This window comes from Aphelocoma coerulescens, chromosome 1A, assembly GCF_041296385.1.
Source record: "Aphelocoma coerulescens isolate FSJ_1873_10779 chromosome 1A, UR_Acoe_1.0, whole genome shotgun sequence".
NCBI lineage: Eukaryota > Metazoa > Chordata > Aves > Passeriformes > Corvidae > Aphelocoma > Aphelocoma coerulescens.
This window is the reverse complement of record NC_091014.1, coordinates 50653401-50677376: the sequence shown is the minus strand read 5'-3', so window position 1 is coordinate 50677376 and position 23976 is coordinate 50653401. Positions and strand designations below refer to the sequence as shown.

Here is a 23976-nt window from a genome sequence, read left to right as displayed (position 1 = left end):
AAAACGTGAGAAAGGGCAGGAAAAGTACTAGAAACCATACAATTATGTGAACATACATTACAGGGGACAGAGAGTTCTCAGTAAGACAAGTCCCTAGTACCACAAGAACCACTTCATTTTAGGGTGACCAAAAAGGCTTCTCCCGGGATGCTTGTTCTGTTCTGTTAATCTATCCCAGTTTGGATTCCCCGGTTGGCTGTTGCCCTCTACCCCCCTCCTCACTCCCCCAGAGCTGCCCATTGGTCCCTGTTCCCTAGTCCTGCCTTTTCCCCGCCCCCGGATAAAACTGTGAGCTTTGGGATCAGATTTTATTTGCCTCTGCACCCTCTGACAGTGTAGCAGCAGTAAATGCTCGTGCTGGAACGCGCACAAATGCCCTTCTCGGCTCTTTGCTACCATCGTGCGTCTGTAGGTGTACGTGGGACCCCACGGAGCCGGGCAGGGACGGTATTAAATGGTGCCTGACATGGGGCACCACTTATTACTTAGTCCCCTACGGCTCTGTGGCTCATGAGCACACAGACACAGGATGGCTTCAGTAATACTAGGCCGACGGCAAGGAGCTGAGAAGGGTCCTTGCTTAGAGTTCCACGGAAAGCAATTTATTGCTACAACTTGTGAAGGGTTCTAGAGGCAAATGACCCTGAACATGTGACAGCTCGAGCTTAAGTACAGGGGTGTGGCTAACACAGGAGCCAACCGGGGAATCATAACTGGGGTACATTACCACAACCGAACAAGGCATCCTGGGAGAGGCTTCTTTCCCTCACCATAACCAGTAAGTCTTTGGCACCAGAGATTGTCTTATCAAGAACTCTGTCTCTTGTACCACAGGTCAATTGGCCACCACACAACTATGTCTTAAAAATCTGCAAAGCTACAAATACATGAAAAAGCTAAGAATCGTTAGGCATGAGTATCAGTGGAACATCCCAAAGAAGGAAAAAAGATGCTGAGATTTGGGCAAAGAGGAAGGCTCCTGCATCAGCATTACAGCTCCTGCATCAGCATTCAGCTCGAACAGATGGCCATACACCCCTGAACTGGAAAGCACTTCCACAGCTGACCATGCAGCCATGAGCTGCTGGAGATGTAAAGCAACAACCACTCAAAGCACAGATACATGCCAAACACCGCTTTACAGTACATATTCTGGCCACACTGAAAACTCGTGTCACCAAGAGCTGGACTGGAGGAGAGTTCATCTCCCTCAAGAAGTTACAAGTACCTACAAGCCCTTGAAGTAAGGCCAGTGACAACTCCAATCCCCCAACCCTTCAAGCACTGTGCCTGCCACCTCTCAGTTTCTTGACACACCTCAGTTCTGAGCAGTGAGTTTTTATTCCAGCACAACAGTTCTCCCTAGAGGGAATCAGTCCCAGGCAATACAACACCTGCCATGCACTGGATTTAGGTGTGCTAGAGACCAACACCAGTGCCAAGCTCCTTTGCAACTAAGGCAACTTCCACACGTTCTGAGGAGAGGGATGAACAATAAGCACCCAGGCTTCACAAGCTTTTCAAGTGTATTTTTCTAAATTCCCTTTCGAGTATAAAGATGGCAATTGATGCATGACCCTTTCCCTCCCACCAGAAGAAAAAAGCAAAAAATCTCCAAAGCAGCATGACCAGCTCTACCAAACTATAAAAAACCCCAAACTAAAACAGAGCAAACAAAACCACAAAGCCAAACCCATCCCCCATTTTCCCTAAAATCCAACACCTCTGATGTTTATGATTAAATGAGCACCTCAGGGAAAAAAAAAAACCAACTAAAAACTTAATGGACAACAGAGTCTATGATGAAGAAAAACAAAAGTTCAGAGGTCAGGAAGTCCCTGAACAGGGACAGCGAAGGTCTAGCTTGACCCAGTCGGTTGCGGTCAGCACCGGTGAAATGCCTGCTCCAGCAGGGTCACTGCAACAGCATTGCAGGAGCTGCAGGAGGCAGGGGGGTGCCAGAGGGTGAATTCACCTGGGATCAGCTCAGCAGATAACCAGACCTTCCCTCACTCCCAGTAACTGCTGCTCAAGGCACCAGGCTGGGTCAAAACCTGGTACCGGCTGAGACCCGACTCCTGGTGCCAGGCACAGGGAGTCCAGGGCACTGCCAGAAGCTCTCACAACAGGAGGAACACTGAACTTCACAATAACCCGGGACATACTGAGCATGTGCAAGCTGCAAGTGGCTTTTTTTTTTTTTCTTTCTCCCTTCTACATTTTTTCTGTTTTAAGTGTGAACAAAACAGTTGTCAAGACACTGCATTTACAATGGCACATACCTGCTGACACTCGATTTCCAAGTAGGAAATGAAAGTTGTTAAAGGAAAAGGAATGCATACAATGGCTCTTCACCTCAGCCAAAAGGTATAATTTCATTTCTTACTGTAATCTAGAAAAACATCATTCTCTTGTTAGATATTAAAAAGATGGGGGGGGGGGGGGAAGCCACAGGGCAGGAACCCTTACACTATCAATCCAGCATTACTCACCCTCAAATTACTACACCTGAATTGTAAATTTGTTGAAAATGCCACACAGCTTCTTGTACCAACATTTTCATGGCTAAGAATTCCCTTCCTTCCCTCAACACACACCCAAAGACTTTTTGGAAGAGGAGTCTGGCCCATCTTCTGTCTTCACCAGACATCATCTACCAAATGTGTTGCTAATCCTCAGTCACCAGCCTTTCAGTCAAGCACTGTTCTTTGCTTAATGCATGAAAGAGCTGCAAGCGTCCGTACAATGTAAGAACAACAGACCGTGCACTGAGACGATCACATCATGTTCTCTTTTCAATAAACGTTCCTGTACAGAATTCTTGTCACAGGAAAACTCCATCAATTAATTTTAAAAAACACCAAACAAAAAAAACCACCCCAAAACCCACCTTCCCCTCCCTCCTCTTTCCCCCCCACAACCAAACCAAATAAACCCAAAACTTCAGAAAAAAACAGTTGAGCTTCACACAGCTGAACATCAAGTGAAATACCAGGTTGGTTCCCAACTGAGGGGATGCAGGAATCCACATCAGATAGTACACAAAACTAGGCTAAAAGTCACAGAAGCTGCACCCAACACACATCAGTCTGATCACTGATATACTTTGCTGCTGTAATGCTGATGTTACCCACCAAGAAGTCTTTCTTGGGAAAGCAGCACCATAAGGAAAAAAAGTCATTCTCGTTGCAAACTTTTTTCTGAAGGCTAAGGGTTTGTTGGTAGGCCAACCACACAAGCTGCTGCATGGCAGCAGGGAGTAAGTGTCTCCCAAGCAGCTAAAGCCTGGCTTCTAGTGGCAGCAGACCATGGGCACAGGGTTGCCACAGCACCTCCTAAACTGCAACAAAGGGATAAGTAAAAAACTGTAATAGGCAGCAGCTTCAGGAATTGCTGTGGTACATAGAAAGCAGTCAGAACTACTTTGGGAGGCTTACTAATTTTCAGGGTCAGGAAGGGCACCCTTCTAAAACAATGTTAAAGGTGGAAAAACATCTAGCAGCTGGGGAAGGAGACACAAAAAAGCCCCAAACCAAAGATCATTTACGTCTTCACCAGCACCTCCAGCCGACAGTTCAGGGGCACCAATAGGCACTGCCACAGATGAGGCCATTCCAGCCTGCAGCACTTCTCTTTCCACCACCAGCAGTTACAGGGGATGACTGGGTGACAAAAACAGTTTGCTTTTGGGGGAGCACTGGCATCAAAGGGTGTGCACATTCCCTCAAGTAACCAGGGCACACGACTCCTGTGCAGCAATGCTGCCAGTTCAGAAACAGTACACACAGGCCCATAATACAGAGAGTAATAAATACAGCACTAAAACGGCAACACAGGTGAGAGAAGAGCAAAAGCACAGTCACCAAGTGATGTTTTACATAACAGGATATTTAGAAACACACTGTGCAGATTCAAGACTTGGCTTCTCTGTCCAGTGATTGATTCAGGATTTGTTCCCACTTCCTGAAAGCCAGTTTCTCCCCTGCCACATCCCCATTTAGGTGTTCACAGTTCATCAGTGGAAATTCCCTTCCTTGCCCCTACCATCAGCAAACATTTTCATCAGGCTGTCAGCCTGAACTATACAGCTCACACCAGGTGAGAAATCCTTCTGCACAGGCATCTTTAGAATTCCATGCTCTCTGCCACCCTCGTAAGCTACATCAATCAGCAGCCCAACCACAAGGCTGCAGGTTTTAAATATCTCTGCTTGGAATTATAAAAGCTTACTGGAGGCCTGTACATCAAGAGCTCTTCATCCCCTGTTGTGGAATGACAATATTTTACACCTTTATGCAAGGCTGCTGACTAACCAGGGAGTCATAACAAATTCTCTGCTATATTTTCAGGCATATTATTGCATACTATCTACCCTGAGTGCCATGGCATTTAATTCAGAAAATATAAACAAGATTTTCATGCTTCTGATTTAAAAGGATACCACCAGTAACAGTTAAGACTGACAGCCTCTAGCTATTGCCATGAGTAAAGACAACAAAATCCCTTTAAAAGATTTAAGTGTTACGCTTTTTCCACTCTTCAATACAGAAGTTACCATACAAAGCAGTATTGCCAATGATAAAGTAGTTCTGGTTTGGATGAATAAGAAAACCCCAAACATGCAAGTGCATACGGTTTTTACCAGATGCAGTAATTAAAAATCCAATGGTAAAAAAACCAAAAAGCAAACATGAAGTCATCATCAAGTTTTCTGTTTTATTTAAGATTTTAGTTTTAATTCTGAAGAAAGAGGTACATTTCCTTGGTTTTAGTTTTAGCGTCAGGTTATAACCATGTTTATTTATCTGTTTCTTTTTTCCTGTCTTTTCAATACTGCACAAACGTCCAGAAACTACAGGGTTAAGTAAAAGCTGCAGGCAGAGGAGGTCAGAGGTTGCTCCTGATGGTGATCATGTGGCCCCAATGCAGTGCTATCCCAGAGTGCCCTAATCAGGTGAATCTTTTCTTAAAAAAAAAAAAAAGAAAGAGAGACTGATAGAGGAGACAGAAAGACTGAAGTAAATATCACTCGTGTTTCAGCTGCTTATATTACGTATACGCTAGGTATTAAATCTGTGAATACTTTTAAAACATTAAAGTTTACTTGAAATCTAAAGCCAAAATTAAAGAAAAATCTTATTCTCCCCTCTTTAAACCACTCTTTAGCAACATGCCAGTTACTCATAGCTGTAAGTGTTTTGTCTTTCAACACACTTCATGTCAAACTCTGACTGATGCAATAAAATCCCCTGCTCAAAAACAAAAAAAAAACCAACCAACCCAACATAGCAATTTCCCTGTGTAGTGCCACACTGAATGCAAAATAAATGCTGGGCCACTGCTTGCCCCACATGTTCAGTAACTTCATTTAAATTAAATACCTTTTTCATGTTCTTGCATTTGATTCTGCATTGCAGTTTTTCCCCTACTGCAGATTGACACTTTTCCACTAGGCAGAAATACTCATGTGCAAAAGACGTAAGACAGTAATATTCTCCTTAAGCATTGAGACTGCATTTTGATTTCTCTCTCTCTTTTTTTTTTTTCTTAGAATGGTTAGAAAGTATTTCAAACAGTGTATTTCAAACACTGGTTCTGCAGAAACTTAACAAAAAGAATGGTCATGACCCTGTGATGGCATTGCATTTGGGGGGGAAGTTTGATCAGGAACTGGATTCTTCAGAAAGAAAGATATGACAGGGAACAGTAGGTGGGCATGGGGAGGAGTCAGGGTGGGACACTTCCTGCATTTCTAACGTTTTGGGTCTTATTTTTCTTTTTTTCTTTTTCCTCCTTTCCTAATGACGATCCAGCGCTGAGCTCTGTAGTAGATCTGTGGGGGTTTTACTGGGGGGTCTGAAGGCTGTCTGAAAGCCTGGAGGTGGGGAATGAAAGCTGGTGGGGTTTGAAGGAGGAGAGTAGGGATTCCAACTGGCTCTGTGCAGAGGGATCTGTGTGCCGAAGGGGTTACTGTGGTGCGTCTGTGATGGCGCTGCACTGGGGCCGTCCACCTCTGTGAGGGCCTGAAGAGATTTTAGCCAATGTGGAGGATTGTCATCTTGAAGGGTGTCTAAACTGTTTCCTGTGGAGGCTGGGATACCTAAGAAAAGAAGAAAAAAACAGGGATACAGGCAAGTCAGAGGAGAAGCAATAAATTGACCATGAAGGAGGTCAATTTAACCTAGCAAAAAGCAACAATGAAAAAACATGATTAGTTTGTACAGAAAATGCATTTTACATTATTACATATAAGTGCCCTGCCCGCAAAAACATTTAACATTAAATCCAGACAGGAGAAAGTTCACCCTCAAAGCACTTCTTCATAAAACACACATTTTTCTATCACATATCCTGCTCAAGAACTGCCTCCCTGTCACTGTGACCTTACCACACCAAGCTGCCAGTACACTACATGCTTCACCTTTTACTCTGCCTACTTGAATCATGCTTCAGCCTCTCTAACAGGGAAACACAACCAGACAGCCTTATAAAAGAGAGCTTTATAAACAAGTGGAGTACGTCCCTTTTTGAATAACAAAGTCCAGTGCTTGCCTTCAGTGCCTCAGGACCAGCGACGCACATACCGGACATGCCATCCAGCAGAAGGGACACCTATAGATTGACCCTACAGGAAAGTGCTGATCCACCTGACTGCCTGCAAAGGTCCCGGGCATGCATTGCAAAGGCCTAAGTGACGCTCTGTTATACCTAGAGATTCCACAAAAATTCCTGGACCCTTGAGGTTTTGTGGATGGAAGCTGGAAGAGACCACCGCATACTGACTTTTTCTTTTTTTTTTTTTTTTTTTCAGATGTAAATCAGTTTGTGCCAAATACCCATTTGATGGTTTGCCAGTGGAGCTGAAGGAGTGAGAAACGGTTACCTGTGATGATTGCGGGGTCCATCCAGCTGCCAGGGCTGTCCCAATTCAGGCTGTCGGTGGTGGCAGTGTTGGACGTTGGTACACTGTGGTTGGCGTTGGAGGGGGAAGAAGCATTGGGCAGTCCACCAAAGTTGATGTTAATGTTCGGTAGAAGTGCCCTTAGCCCGTCCTGCCATTCCTTCATATTTAAACTCTCTACAGAACTGCTGTTGTCTGGGAGATTTACCAACAAAAAAAAATGAAAGATAAAAAAATAAAAAGCTGAAGTTAGAAACAGATGTCCGTCTTTGGTGGGGTATGGGATTTTGCTTTTACTTTTTAAGCTAAGCATTTAATACTTTCCCTGTCCAAAAACTAGGGTCAATGCTTCCATGATTGATTAATTACTCAGAGGGGCTGGCAGGTTTTATACAAGGTGTAAGGGAATGGGAGAAAGATTTAACTCCTCCCCCAATATATATTTCTCCATTTTGGTTCAGAGACTTGAATAATCAAGGACACAGTGGCTCTCCCTCTATTACTAACAGGGGAAAGTCTACCAGGTACTTGATAAGAGTATCTCTGTTGCAATTCGGCTGCTTTATTAATGGGCAGCAGGCTCAAACGGGTTGTTTTGTTTGACGTATATCAAAATGAAGAAAGGCTAGGTAGGGCTTTGCAATAGAAACTGAATGTGAGAAACCAGGGAGGCTGAGGAAAATCACAGAAGGCTTTTGTTTTGTTATAGCTTGCTCATTCACAGCCCTACAGATGTTCTTCCGAAGGAAATGGTAATGAAGTTGGAGGGAGTGAAATTTCTTCTTGCAGTTGAAGGACAGTAGTGAAAATTCTTTAGAGACCTTTCAGAATAATTCCCGACATAGCAATATCCTCAAAATTTTGGTAAGAAGCAAACCAGCTGGACACCAAAGCAGTCAGGTCTCAACTACTTGCCTAAAAGTTTCAAGACGTATTAAGAGAAAGGACAACAGGATAATGTGGCTATTAGCACTACAGCAAATGATCCCTCAACACAAAAGTTACACCATGCTATCTAGAACAGACTATCCAGTTCTCCGATCCACCTCTTGCTTTAAGTACCTCAAAGCAGGACCAACCAGACACGAGCATTCCAGTATTTATCATCCACTACAGGAAGTCATACTTTATTAACTTGTGGTCAGTTTTATTTGGAAAGGAAGTGTTAGGCAGTATGTTGGCACATGGTTGTCTTTTTGACAAATACCTACAATACAACCTTTTTTTTTTTTAAAACATCTCTGCCTATCCTAATTCAAGAAAGGACCTTGATGTCAATCAAAATTGTTATAAAGAGATACTTTCACAATACTGCTGCTTCTTCAACAACAGAAGAGATTTAGGTCTTCCTGGAAAATTAGAGGATATCACTAACTTGCAACCTTATGTTGGAGAGTAAAGAAAGCAGTCTCAATTGCTATCAAAATCTGCCCTGGCAGTTTTTGTAAAGCTGAATGTTCAGAAAAAAGTGATGTCTCAAGGAATTACCTTTTTATAACTAGAGGGGGGGGGAACCCCCAAAGCAAACAAAAAAACTACTTTTTGAAATCCTGTCCTTCCACAGCTTCTGCTTTTTCCTTTGCAGTACTAATGCACAAAATAAATGCTTTTAAAGAATTCTGTGCCATACATTTTTCATTGAAACCTGCAATCCTGAGGTTAAAAATAGTAAATTAAAATTTAAAAAAGTATTAGTAGAGAATGTCCTCAAGAGGTATTTGTTCACAATCCTCTTGAACATCCATAAGCCCATTCGAGACAAATCCTAAATTAACTTTTTGGAACAAAAGTAGGCAGCTCATGATCACAGAAATAACTGTAACAAATTCTCCACTGTACACCATTAATTTCCACTTTTTTTTCTTCACTGCTGCTTTAAAAAGCTTGTGCAAAGAAATACAGCTCTGTTTAATTATTCACTTCTACTACAATACAAAAAGCACACAAAAAATGCTTACTGAGTCCATGCATGAGCAAACATACTCATCTCAATACCTGTGAGCTAGGGATCTGCAAGGGTCTCAATCACAGACTTCACTAACCCGCAACATGCCCTCAAAACTCTTGTGTAAGAAAATAAACATGTAGTAAACGACACACCTGCAACATGTCATCGAGGAAGTCCAATGAAGACAAAGCCTGCAGGATGTTATAAGGAACAGGATAGGAAAATAAATGTCACAGGGCATTAGGCCTCCTTGGGCTAAGAAAATATGTATGTTTTTGTCATGTTTTTCTCTACTTAAAAGAGACAATACAGCACACATAAGGGTCAAGAAAGGTAGCAAGTGTTTAGATACAAGATTCTCATGGAATGGAAAAGGCTGGCACTTTCTGGTGAAGAGACACTGATGTCAGAGGCAGGCATAGTGCACCACTGCTGTGTACCCTCTCTAACACAGAACAACAGGAAATAAGAAGCTGAGGGAGACTGCTCTTTACCTCAACTGTCTGTACAAAATCTACTTGGATTCACAGAAGTCAAGAGATGAAAGGCCCAAAAGCATTCAGTATCTACCAAAACTTTATTGTTTGCTAGCTATAAGAAAGTTAGTTTAATAAAATCTTGTGCTCCTGGGTACAAGTGACAAAATAGAGAATTAAAAAAAATTTATTGTCTTTCCCAAATGGGTGTGTTTATGGGGCTGCAAGGCAAGCTAGGACAAAAACATTGTCGCTTGACACAAAAAAGCCCAAGCATCATGTTACTCAGGTGTCTATAACAAAGTTTTCCAGCTTGGCTAATAATTGCACAGAGCTAAAAAAAACCCCAACAAAATGAAACCAAAACAAAAAAACCCCTAACCAACCAAACCAAATCCAACCCCCTGATCTAAGCTTTCTCAGTCTTTAAGAAAAAATGACACAAATTATTTTTTGTAATATGGGATATGTTAAAGGATTAAAATGCATTAAGGTGCTGAAGTAGATGGGACCAATAGGGAATGTAGTGCTCTTCAACACTCCCTGCACTACTCTCCAAGGCCTCAGTTACTGGACACCGGATAGATAAAGCACCCAGACAGAACATGAGCAGTCTCCAGGTATCATACACCAACACCCAAACCAAACAACTAAACCAGCATGTCTTTTTTGGAGTCCGGCAAGTTTTAAACAGCCTAAGTGAAAATGCAAATCCACTCCAGAAACAAAAGTTACTTCTACCAACTGAAGAAAAGTAATTTCTTCAGAAATCACTACTCATCCCACAGCTAGTTTGTTCTTCCTATTAAATAAGTCTATGCTTCATGATGAAGCTAGGACCACAGTTAAAAATGAGAAAAGGCTAGCTCTCAGTTAATACAGATTATCTATTAAAAAGGGCATTTGCCTATTACACCTTTCCCTACTTCTAAATGTAATTGAGTTGGAAGCAGTAATTTTCTGACTATTAGCAGACTTCTCAATTGGACATTACAACCTAGGAGTGTGAGAACCAATCCAACAGTGTTTCCCTCACTCAAGGAGTGGAAATGCTGTCTCCTTCCATAGGCTAATCTTAAAAGGCTTAAAGGAGCATGCCTACTGATAGTGGGAAAACACAGAAAAAAAACAAGGTAAAACCCAGATGACTGCAAAGAAAATATTTTATAAACCAAGATAAATATGAGATTCCTCCCCTCATACCCTAGCTTTGTCTCCCAAAAGAGAGAATAACCTGGTGAAGCATCAATGAAAGCACCACTATTCGCATGAAAAACAGTCTCAAATACACACCCTGAACGCTGGTCTTCCCTTGATGTGAATTTCATAATCCTGTCTGGTCTAGTGGAAACTTTTGTTTACGGGGTGAACAGATCCCACAGTTCTAGCACTGAAATTTTCCTGTGTCTGAGGTGGTATGTCAACATGAAATAAAAGCATTTATATGTAAAATTTGGAAAGTCAACCGTCTTAGAATGAGAAAACAAAAGAAAAAAAAGCGCTTCATCACAAATGCAACTTGTCCATCCAATCCGAATAAAAAAATATTTGAAGTTAACTTAAGAAAAAGAATACAACTGAGAAGCCTGAACATTAATTTGTACAAAAATAGTCATTAAATGAATTTCTAAATAAAATCATTGCCCCATTATCACATCCTACCAAACAGTCTGGTAGTTTTACCTCATTCTCTACCTGCAATGCCTTAACGTTGTTTCTTCACATTAGGCAAAGCAGTGTATTTGGGGGAGAGGCAGTGACAAGGATTAATGGTCAAGCCAGAACACTGTTCTGTTGTACATAATCAGTACTTTTGAAGATGCTTGCACAAGCATCTGCTGCACTGCCATGGGCTGTTCCGTGACTTTCAAAATTCTGACAATGACACTGCAATGAAGACCAAAGGTGTTTCAAATTTGGTGATGTTGACATACTCTATATTTTTTATTGATGGGACAGCACAACTTCCAGTTTTCTTGGTGTGAGATAAGCCCACTAAAATGAATATTCTACAGTGACTAGACCATTTCAAATTATTGCCCCAATTCTGATACAAGTCTATGGTAAAATCCAAAGCAAAATTCACCCAGTACATCCTTAAGTAAATATGACCAATAGGAAAGATCACAAGACTGTTACATTAAGTGTAAAACAAGTGTATTTCTTTGCTCTACCAAATTTATATTCCAAGGCATTACAAAAGCCTAATTTCATGCTAATTGAGTATAACCATTAAATACCTTTATGCCAAGAGTCTTCAATATTCTAGTCCCACCAAAAAGCAAGCAGTCCTGAAAATCTAGGTTGCAATTATTTATTTAAAGAACCCATTAAGTATGTCATGTGTGTGACCAAGACACGCAACAGTGTGTCAACTACAGAAAAGCTTCAAATAAGCAAAATAAAATCAGAGGAAAATCATCATATGAGAAAATAAAAAACAAACTTCTAAGCAATGCCACATACCTGACTGCAAAGAATGGAAACAAAAGAAGCAAAGAGACTATCCAGGTGTATTCAGTAACATAATAGCTATTTCAACAACCTGGCTGTAAAAAGGCCCTTGTGAAATCTTTAAGGACACTGTACAATAAATTTTGAAGCCAAAGAAAAATGAGAGAAAAAAAAAAAAAGAACAGGAAAGACTACCAGAAGGAGTTCACCAAGAGTCTTTCAACTCAATTAGAAACAAATAGGGCCATCAGAGAAGCATACTCTTTCAAGTGACATCTCTGGTCCCAGTCTCTACCTTGTACTAGCTACCATGTTCACAGATCATACATGTTTTCCCTGAAACAGCCCGTTGTCCTATTCTAAGAAGTGACTGAGGCTTCTCTATTTTGATCTCAAAATAACTTTCCACTATTGATATTTCTGGTTTGGAAACAGTTGTCCAGTACTTCTCTTTGAGGGGGAAAGAGAAGGAAAGGACAATTTGTCACATCCAAAAAAGAAACTGTGACCACCACATTCGATAAACTCAAAAGCCTTTCATCCAAAGGTTGTATGCATAAACATCAACAAAACAGTTATGATAAGAACCATACCTGTTTCACTTTAGTATGAATAATAAACTCGTTTCCTCATGGAATTTTTTTAACCATGAATAAAATCCCATTTAAATTTTTATGACATGAAGGATTTCTCTCTCAGACTTCACTGACTATATCTACGATTCCTAGTAATCCTACAATGCTTAAACCAAACAATGAAGTTTCATCCATTCACAGAGGCCTAAGAATGTCACTGGTAGATTAGAGAAGATGGAAACTGTCCACATTTAAACAGCAATGCTGCCTGTCAGGAATACAAGTAGCCACTTCATCATATTAGGGAGACGTCAAGTGACAGGAGCACTAGAAAGTAAAGCTGTTTGCAGGGAACTTTTAAAAGCCTCACAAACATTGTCTGTACATGGGAAACAAATTGACAATTCACAAACCCCAGCTTTCTAAGTGTCATTTCACAGTGCAAATTTCAAATGAAAGTCTTACAGTCATGAGCTCTAACAGCTGGGGAAACAAAAGATGCACAAATACATACAATTTATGTACATACACACACCTACAAAACTGGCTTTGGTAGACAAAAGATGATGAGAGTGACAGCTGGACTGACAGTCTTACAGATGTAAATCAGACTTGAAAACAGTCAGAATTTACTCATGGGAATATTACAGTGAAATTTTGCAGCTTCAGTGAAACTCACAGACAAGGCCAAGAAGATAATCAATGAGAGAAGATGTTCTGGACACAAGGAGAGGATGTTCTTGTTATAGGACATTAAGTGTGTACAAAGAAGAACTTGTGGATAATATGTAGCAACTATACTTTTGCTTGTATAGCTAATTGTTTTACTGCCTGAATGGTCACTGTTTGTTCCACAGCCTTGTCATTGTTTGCTAAGCAGCTAATCTCAGTAAGCCACAGCCACTGTGAAGAGGTATAAGGATAGCAGTAAAGAAAATAAAAAATATTTCTACCTCTCTTGACTATGGATTATGACTGGTGTGTACTGTTATGTCCACCTCGACAAAAGCCACATAGAGACACCAGTCTACACTCAGCTTTAAAATAATGCAAAGAAAGCACATTTTATCTCTATACCATATTGATTTCCATGGTTATAGTAATTCCAATCAATTTAAAAGACAGCCACTATTCTTCAATGTCAAATCCAACTGCAACTTAACTTGCCAGTTAGACAAACTATCAAGCAGAATATATTAATTCTAAAGTATACACTTAAAAGGGGAAGATTTTCTAAATAAACTTCCTTTTTGATGATGATCTGACAGTACAACTTTTAAGCTTTCTGTGACTAAGTAAGTGTTATGAGTCAGAAAATGTCATTTATTTTCAGGGGAAATCCCTTCTATAACATTAGTATGGGGACAATAAGAAGACTCATATTTGCTTGCATGTACAGTGTCAGAATTTTATTAGGCTTGAAAAAAGCAATTTTACATCAAGTATTCTGGAGAGTTCTTGTGATTGACTTATATTTACCACAGCTCAAGAGACCAAACCATAATTATGGCAGCCAGCAACCCAATTTTAATCTATAAGCAAATTTCAAATTGAGATTCTAAGTTGCTTTGAAAAACATGGTTGACTTTCTACAAAATGTTTCCAGAGAATCTCACTATTTTTTGTTGCTGACTCCATAAGAAAACAGGTTTTGGTGCTGATAATCTTTACTATTATCACGAATCTAAACTAAGCGCACAAAGACTAAGATACTGAAACAACTGAAATAGAAACTTGAATCCTACATACAGAACAGTTTGATAAAAAAGCTCAGAAAGCATGCAATTCCATTCATCTGAAAAAAAAAGGTTCATTTTAACCTAAACTGCTTCCTCTCACATCATGCATCAGGGTTCAATCTCACCAGGTGACCCTGTTTGTCAATAGAACAAACAGACTTTGACTTCAAATGAAAAGCCCCCATGTACAAATGTACTTGTGTGTACATGGATAGATACATGCATAAATAAAAACAAAGTATTTGAAATTTGCCCTATGGGCAATGCAATAACTAGAAATAGCAAAGAAAAAAATAATCAGATCTTCAAAGCTATAGTAACAATTAGCAGGAGCCCATCTTGTTACAGAAATTCTGGATTCCAGGAATATCCAACCAATCAACCAACCCTCTGACTTCAGACCAGAAGACCAGCATTAGCACAATGAAAGCATAGTCTGACAAATTAAGGCTGATATATATTTGTAGATTATTTCAATAGTTCTGTGGGAAAATTAGATACACTGCAAGTAAGCCAAGCTTTCGCCTTCCATGACATGAAATTCATTCTGATTACTAGATGCTGTCTCCTAATAGAAGTGACCTATTTTTTAAATAGATGGATTTTTTGAGGTAATTCCTCTGAGGACAAGATGAAGTTCAAATGAGGCTGTGTAGAAGGAACCAAGAGATGGCATAGGATGGGGAAAAAAAAATATTTTTTTGCCCCTATATGTGATTGGGCCGTACTAGGAGGAAGAACACTATTTGCAGAGCTGCTCTTTTCAGTTGCTGCTATTCCTTCAGGATTCATTTATGCTCCTCTCCCAACACAATTTTAAATAAAGATTGTTTGCTCTTTCAGTTGTTTTTCAAGCTGGTGCACTTAAAAAAAAGTTTATGCAGAAAGCCAATGAATTATCTGTACTTTTTGCTGAAATGCACCAGTCATTATTGGTATTTTGTTAAATGGACTTAGAAAGAGCCAAAGTTTCAGGTCCATGCCAAGGCACAGCCTTTTGACAGACACTGAGGTGGCAGTGCCAAGTGCACTCGTTTCCAATCTTTAAAAGGAAAATGCCATATTTTTAACATCACTAAGACAGCTGCACCTTTTAACTCATGCCAGTGACTTACTGCATAGTTTGAAGTGACTTCAGAAAAGCATCTAAGAGAACACAGCATCCCAAGGCTAAGCACCTGCCTGCTGGAGGAAGGAGACACTCTACTAAGACAACAGAACTGCCTCCTACAGTACTGCGGGGCCATCCCAAGATCTTACCAGTTACCTGGAAAAGGAAACAACCTTGCTAAATTTTGGTGAACCAGTCCCAAAGAGGTTCTATTAACAATAAATGCAATCTTCCATCCCTAAAACCCAGGCAAAATCCAACATTTAGTGTAGCTGAAGCTCCTTTGGTGACACTACTACAGACACAAACATCGTGAAATTTGATGTGAAGTACCTCCTGTCTGCTTGGCTTTTCCCCTTTTCTGGAAAGTTAGCAAAAAAGCTGTCAGGACTGATCGTCCAGAATGCAAATTGGTTCAGCTACTCTGGCCACCTATTTCAGCCAACCCCATGTTTATTTCAAACGTAATAGAGTTAATTTGATTAGTCATTCCTCTGATACATTGCAGGCAAGTTGGAGGACTTTTTCCCACTTTTTCCTTTGTCACATACATATTCTCCTTCCAAAATAAAATTACACATTTAAAAATAGGCATCTTGCCACCCAAAAAAGCGTGATGCCTGTCTTTCACTGTCATGCCTAAAAATCTTGCAATCAAAGATTTAAAAAAATTTTTAAGAGCTTAAAATCGAGCTAGAGAGATGAAGACAGATATTTATGTATCAAGCCTTATTTGAAACAGTATCACCTATATAATCACAGGAAAAAAATTCCACAGGATTTAGAAAACAGTTGCAGTATTAGCACTGAAAAGGCACTGGACGGAAGGGTGGGTTGTGTGAGATGAGGTTTTGAAACAGATGGAGAAGTAGCAGGACTTAAAGGACAGGTGCAGTGGATGAAGTTCTTTCAGAGATCATGACAAAATTACACCAAGGAAGCCAGGCCTTCATAGTGAATGTAGGAAGTGTATGGGAGTTAAGGGACAAGACACCAGAGCTAAGAAAAGGAATATCCACAGGGTATTTCAATCTTGACACTGATTTAGTATTTTGGAAATTAATCTGAAATCCCATTTCAATTTAATTTAGTTTAAACCTGGGTGCATAAAAACCCCCACCAAATTCCTCCAGGGAAACAGAAATGAGCAAGCCAAAAGTTTCTTTTCAGAATAGATTAGTTCCATATTGTGCCAAACACTTCCTCTTCACCAGTGAAATAGAAAATTAGTTATGATGGGAAGTTAAAGGAGAGTGAATTTCAAGGTGGGGATACACACATACACACACAAAGCATCTCCTGAAGAGGAAAGATGGAGGACTAAGAACCTCCATGGAAAAAATGGGGTGCTGTGAGCATAAGGATTGATAAGAAGAACAAACTGTTCAATGGCAAAGGCTGTACTAACAGTCATTTTGTTGAGGAAAACAGGATATGCAGGAATCAGTAAAAGCAATAATGGTAACAGCTGAGGGTTGTTTACAGAAAGTACTTTTCATTTTACAATTTCAGAGCAGTTTCAAATGAAGAGTGACCCTGCTATCAGGGCAACACATCCACTTCTGAGAGGAGCTGCTCTGCACTCTGGAAAAGATACAAGCCTTTGGAAATGCCATATGTGGCACCTATAACTATTAGTTGTATCAGCCAAGATGTCCACCAGATTTCCTATTTTCAGTAATTATAACTAATCAGACAAAGACTTCAGCTACAGGCAGCTATCCATCTAACCAGGGGGCACAGAAAAGATGACATTCAGCTGCCATGCTATCTGCCCAGCTGCTGTTGGAAAGCTAAATATCAAGGAAGACCATCAAGTGAGCGAGCAGTCTTCTTTAAAACATTAGGTCAGAAAATTAATGGACTAATGCCTCTCTTACTGTAAAGACTAAGGAAACCAGTACTTAAAACAGGCATTAAAACTTTCAGGTTTATTGTCAGGTCAAGAGGAAAAGTATAGGAAAATGTTTGACCATGGCATCCAAATAAAGGGATGTGAGGCACCACTGTTTAAGTCACATTGCTTGTTACTAGGGTATGGGATTAAATGCATATTTTACACAGCACTTAGAGAATTTTAATTTTTACAGCATGCTGAATTCAACAGCCACACCACATGGCCCAAACCTTCTTTTAAAAAGGCACAGTAGCAGAACACACCCAAAACCCCATATCAAATTATTATCCTGAGACCACAGAAAAATGTCAGCTGCTATGCCACAAATTCTTTGTTTCCTTCCAAGACTGTATAAAACACAGCATGGGGTATGTGTTTGTGTTTTTTCAGGAGACAGAAACAACCCAGGGAGAGCAAAGTCAAAAAGACAAAGACCAAATTAAAAATGTGTGTCTCAAATGGAAATGCAGTTATGTTATGGGAAAATATCAAGTCAGACAAGGAATCTTAGTATTAAAGAGAAAGCATGTTAATCCTTGTTCTGCTATCTCATCCTTTTTTGTAAATAAAGTCTCTAAATAATATGACCACAGCCAACATATAGGGATCTTCCCTTGTTTCACTAAAATCTTGTCCAAAAGGTAGCATTAGGCAAGAAGGGATTTGATGTTCCAGACAAGCTCAATGGCTGGGGGCATAGAGCCCAGAAAATTTAAAGCAGGAGCAGATGCAACACCATAAATTGTTCAGAAATGGAAGAGCTCAGGACTTAAAATAAGTGGGAAGATGTTGGGCCTTCTTAATAAAACTGTCATTGCTTTGTCCTCTCTGCTACCAGCTACTGCTTCACAAAAACCTAAAGGCAGCCATGACACAAAAACACGCATGCTAATCTATGTCTGGATAAGGAATGCAACACCACTACCACGGACACTGCCGGGGGACACCCAAAATTAATAGAGCTGTCTGCCCATTTATTGTCTCAAAATATACATAATACCATCAATAAGGATGTACATATTCAACAGATATAAGCCACAACATCAAAACTAAAAGGTCTTACGAGAATAAAATTTTGACTCTTCATTACATTCTATTACACAGACTTATGACATTCAACCCCCCCGTTTTGAAATTTCAGGAACAGCTCACAGAAACCTATTGCAGTTTCCATATCAGTCAGCTGCATAGTTAAAATATCTTGATGAACTTTACAGTGGTTATCTTCAAAGACAGAGTAGAACATTTTTCCCCCTATCCTAAATAGGGTTTAATTCTTTATAGTTTCTATCTGTGTCCACTTGACTATTTCCTCTAACTTAGGTTTTTAACGCATGTATTACATACATAAATTGCCTCTGTTTGGACAATCTGGACAATGCTTTGAGACATATGATTTAATTTTTAGGCTGCCCTGTGCAGAGTTAGAAATTGGACTTGATGATCCTTGTGGGTCCCTTCCAACTCAGGGGTTTCAATGATTTGTTTGAGAAGAATATACATGTTATTGTGTAGGAGTAGTCTTGGAAGAGTTTGAAGTACCTCATTATTATCAAATACAGAGAGCTTACAATTAACTTTCACATTCAGGATAATTATGAAATTAATAAATGAAGTAATAGCCAGGGTCTCAAAATGTCAAGTACTTCATCCTGCATAGAACTGATGGGGAAGTGGACTAACCATTTAAACTTTTTCCTAATACTTTTAACTCTGTGGGTTTGTTACTATATTTCCATCTAACAAAATCAATGACTACCAACCACTCAGTAAATTCAAGAAACAGAACTATATATTTCTATTTGCAAATTATTAATATGCATACTTCTCGGTTTATAAGCATTTGTCGCACAACACACTGTTAATGTGAATCCTACCTTACTCTATGATCTCATATGATACCTATTATTTTTGAACACACCACAGGCAGTAGGGTAGCAAAGATGATAGTGTACTAGCTATCAAATTACAAAGAGTTTCCTGTTATCCTATAGTAACATAAAAATAAAGGCACACAGCCACCCACGGTGCTGTCAGTAAATCAATCTTTCCCTTGGCATTATCTGCAGAACAAAGCATAGCTGCTGGCCAATATTCTTAGGACAGCTTGCATATAATCTAGGGTAAGATTGCTTGTAGCAACAATCACACTGTCCATGAAGAAGTCACTGAACTGTTCTCCTGAAGCAGAGTTACAATTACACAGTAAACCATCTAATCAATCCCACTCCAGAGAGCAGCAATAAGCTTAAATTGTCCCTGAAAATAACAACATGTAACATCTGTTACAGTTTACAAAACCATACGGTGGGGGAAGGAAAAAAAAACAAACTTATTTGGGAATCAATCAATCAAAAAGTTCATTTAAATATGGGTTGGGGACAAATGTACGCCTGATGAACATGACACATTTCAAGTACATGCCTAATAAATCTATGAAGTCAATCATGTGTCACTGTGTAATTCCACTGGAAAGCACAGAATTAGTTAATAAATACTACTTCCTCTGAGAAATAGGCAACCAAATTCCACAAAGAAATTACCTTTAAGTGAGACCTTAATTTAAAAAAAAAAAAAAAAAAAAAAAAAAGGTAGTGCCTGTGTTCCTCCATTTCAATTGGGGACACATCACTGAAGAGCCCTGCCTGCAGCTGTGGGGTTATGAATACAGCACAGCTCTGATTCTCAAATAAACAAAAGGTAGCTTCAGCAAATTACATTTAACATGTCAAACATGAGCATTTCAAATTCATGTGAATGATGCCTAAAGCAGAAACAGCAGCAGTTTAAAAGACACCATTTTCTTCATACAAGCTTCCATACCACAAATACACTTAGTGAAATCAACTTGAATTTAGAAAGCCTAGAAAATACTATACTAACACATGAATTTATAGAAATTATTAAATCTGCTTGTTTTGACATAAATAAAAAGGTTCAAAAGGGTTGATTAAATAGAACAGGCAGACACAGACTAATGTGCCTGTTCTCACCCTGCTTTTTTTTTTTACCAATAACTGGTCCACTGTTAGCTACTTTAGGAATTTATAATCCTGTAAAAAACTGTGATCAAAGACCTTAAGAAACATGTGACTTTTACAGCAGTAGAGGGGTCTCTGCTATAAGAGAGAGTGTGAAGTTTCACCTGCACTTGGTTTTTTTTCCTGTTGTATCTGAACCAGCCAAGTTCACTAAAACACCCTAATATGGAGTAACAAAAGAGCCAAGAAAAAGGAGCTTCAGATGTACTACAGCTAACTGCTCCTTACTGCTAAATAGCTGTTATGATACACACTGCCTTTCTAGCAGGTCAGCTAGGGTATGTTACAAACTACTGCAAATAAAGTCTTATACACAAGAGTTCTCTGTACTTGGAAACCACTTTCTTTCCCCAACCCCACCAGATAGCTGTATCTGTAAATTACATGAGGAAACTAGGAAAATTCTGTAATTATCTACTTGCTACTTATAGATTAAAAGCAAACAAAGAACAGGAATTATTTTTTCAAACAGAATATAAAAGGGATTCATTGAGAGACCTGTACTCTAGATGCAGGTTAAAAAAAAAGAATAATCAATAAATTGGAAACTATTAAGTCAGCACACAAAAAATGAGTTATGAGGTCATCTCCTGACTTTAAAATTATTTGTACTTCTGAGGCAGTTAGAGCACTAAAATAAATACAAATAATACAAACCCATAACCCAGCAAACTAAACCAGAACTGAGACTTCAGCTGATTTCTGGCAGCAAAAAAAGAAGTAATCTATCCTTGTGCAAATGATTCTTTTTTCAAAATATATCAAAGCTGACATGTACATCAGCTGAGAAGTGTTTGCAGTGCAGCAACTGCTGCTATCTAACTGTCAGCCAGTCAACTAACAATGTTTTCCATAACAAGAAATTAAAACCAACTCAAAGGATCTTTCCATAGTTACTACAGCTGATGTTTATTCTGGTTTTAGCACGGTGTTTGCCAAAAATATTTTTAGATTAATTGGTTCTAGCAGTTGCACACATAAAAAGAACATAAATATCAATTCTGTTACCTTAAAACATATGGGGGAAGTGCATGGCCTGGGCTGTGCATCAACCAGCACCATACAACCTGCTCTTCAGAAGCTGAACAAGAGATCTACAAGTCTTCTACAAACAGAAAAAGTTCTGCTTTCAAACTGTTAACTACACTTAAAATAATGCAATACTTTTGCAAACCTAGAATCAATCTCTATGAACACATTTTTTTCAACACTAAAGGATTTTTTCTGGTTCCCCAGTCCATAAGTCTTGTTACTGACCCCTCAAAGTAGAAGTTTTTACAATTGAGTGGTAGAGTTGAAAAGTAGTCTCTTCTTGTTTTTCTGAAAGTTCTACATAGTTTAGGGGAAAGTGAGCAACAATGCAGCTGTGGATGCTGTACTTTTTTACTCCATGCCAGAAACAATTTTTTTTTTTTTAAGTGCAACCAGTATTAGCCATTTTAGGCTAAACACTTTGCCATTGCCAGTATAAAGAGTTTTTAACTACTTGCATTTGTAGTCTGGACCATGTTTATACTTGAATCAGCCTGAAGACCCTACAGCAGTACTGTAGCTGCAAAAAGCCTTCAAAGAGGACAACGTACAGGAAAGTAACAGCCAAAATTAGCCCTTGTATCAAAAACAGCATCAAAAAACCACTAACTTTTTCTAGGTCACTTTCTTGTAATAAAGCCAGTACTTCTAAAGCCCATGAAAAGAAAATAATGCTGGCAACGTCTCAAGAGGCAGTTTTCTCTACCTCAGGGTTACAAAGAGCTAACAGAAACTTCCTACCTGCAGTTGGTTATACATGTAATACAATTTTTTCCCCTGTTACAAGAAGAGTATCTGTTTGGGACAAGCTAAACTAGAGTATGGAAAGACTTCAAACCACAGAAATGAATTTTTAATCAAGACAATTATTGTTACAATTAGCTCCTTAGTTGTAATGTTTGATGCAAGAGCCTATTAATCCACTCAGGGCAGCCTGAACTGGCCTGACTGCACATTTATTTTTCTCCAACATCACAACCCTCAGAACCAGGATGAATCCTCTTACACACACTGCAAGCATCCATTCAGTGAAGATTAGCATAATATTAAGGCCATCTGAAGTACAGAAATGAACAGCACTGAATGTTTATTGTGCAGCCATTCGGTTATGTGCAAGAGGGAACAACTCAGCAGGGACATCTGGCACAAATTACCATCATTACAGTTTTTTGCATGACTTTAAGAACTCTGGTCAACATCTGCATGCCAACGTGAAAGTCACAATGCACTTCCAGGGCCTATTCTTAAGTAAAGCCAGTCTGGCAAGAGTGAAGAACCAAAATACCAATCTGCTTTGGCACAAAATTAAGCGGGCACATAATACTCCACCTTCCTTATAAAGCTCAGTATTTACAAGGCTAAATATCCAGTTACTTTATTTTAATGGAAAGGACCTATTTAAAACAATATTCCTCCCTCCATTCATAAACCTAGTATGACAGTCAAGAGATTAAGTCTACTGCTTGTTGCTGGCTATTCCCTTTTCCTGTTTTGACTCAGAGAAGCTGAGAGCATGAATTAAGTCATATCCATGGCTGTCCCTATTCACCTACCTGATATAGGGATCCCTCCCAGACCTGTGCTGTGTTGTGGTGGGAGATTCAAGTCCAAGAAATTACTATTTGAGGTGGGATTTGCTGTGTGGTTCAAGTGCATGATGCTATTGCGTGGGAAGGCCATCCAAGGATAGCGAGCTGCTTGGCCTGGAAAACTGAAGGAGTTGTAAACTGCTCGATGCTGTTGAAACTGTGGAAACCTCTGTGGCATGACTGGAAAGGTGCTACTGAGAGAGTTGGCATTTGTGGGTGCAGCAGGATGCAGGAATCCAGAACCTGGCCCTTTGGCAGTTGTAGTGTGTGGGGTAGGGTTCTGAAGAGATGTGGGCGAAAGGGAAGGTTGGTCTTGGACTGACAGTTCCTTCTCAATCAGGTCTGCTAAGGCTTTGCGGGTGATGTCAAAGGGATCAAACCCTAAGTCGTCCTCTTGCTGTTTGGAGGAACCAAACCCAAAAGCTGCTTGCCAGTCTGTGGAGGAGGATACTGGTATAGTTTCTGTTGGAGAAGAAAGGAACAGGATTTAGAATGAGAATTAGAAATTATTTATCCATATAAAACCTTCAGCTTGTGTATCTGATTGTGGTCTATTATCTTTCATATAATACTAATTTATACAGTCCCCTAAGACACCTTACTCATCAGCTTAGAATGCCATTTTGAGAACAAACTGTCACAGATTTCTACTAAAGGTAAAGTGCTAGAACTAGCAAATAACATTTTTACTGCAGAACTGTTCTGTTCTTGATCTATAGAAAAACCTTATCCTAAGTATTTTCAGGAATAACCCCAAGTAGAAAGAGACCAATGAACACTTGCTTAGAGCCTTCTTTATCCCATATTACTTCATGGAAGTGTGAACAAAGAGAATTTAAATCAGGCTGTTACTCAGTTCAGTATTTTGCTTTCACTATTAATGCTGTGCAAGAAAGATAAGCAGGACATTCCCTCTCAAAAGAAAGGACCTCAGAGGAGTTGTTCAAAACAAAAAAACCCTCAAAAAATCCCTTACTGTCTACCATTATGAAGAGAAGCAAGCCAAATTCTTGAGGAGACCCAATGATAAAATAAAAAAGGGAACTGCATCACAGGATATTGTTAAATACTGTGAGGCAGTGCTGCAAAAAATGTTATCAGAATTTGTCTTCATTTTCAATTACTACTTCTTTTCATGATAGCGTTAAGTTTCTTGTTCTGGTCTGGGTCTATCTTCACAGTATTTTTCCTCAAAATTCTGGTCAAGCAAGCT

The 23976-nt window shown here is 39.5% G+C and overlaps 1 protein-coding gene across 5 annotated transcripts in view; it reads right to left on the bottom strand.

The window, feature by feature from the left end:
* Positions 1-4696: 4696 nt before the first annotated feature.
* The window catches only part of CNOT4 (CCR4-NOT transcription complex subunit 4), a 78976-nt gene continuing 59696 nt past the window's right edge, over positions 4697-23976 (bottom strand). For 3 of the 5 annotated variants that reach the window (XM_069001048.1, XM_069001065.1, XM_069001056.1), the window contains 3 exons: positions 22728-23225; positions 6884-7096; positions 4697-6100 (listed from right to left, as the gene is read on the bottom strand). In XM_069001048.1, coding sequence (XP_068857149.1) covers positions 5799-6100; positions 6884-7096; positions 22728-23225 — 1013 coding nt within the window. In that variant the 3' untranslated portion in view covers positions 4697-5798. The remainder of the gene's footprint in view (positions 6101-6883; positions 7097-22727; positions 23226-23976) is intronic. The other 2 variants (XM_069001073.1, XM_069001082.1) reach the window with 1 other exon arrangement.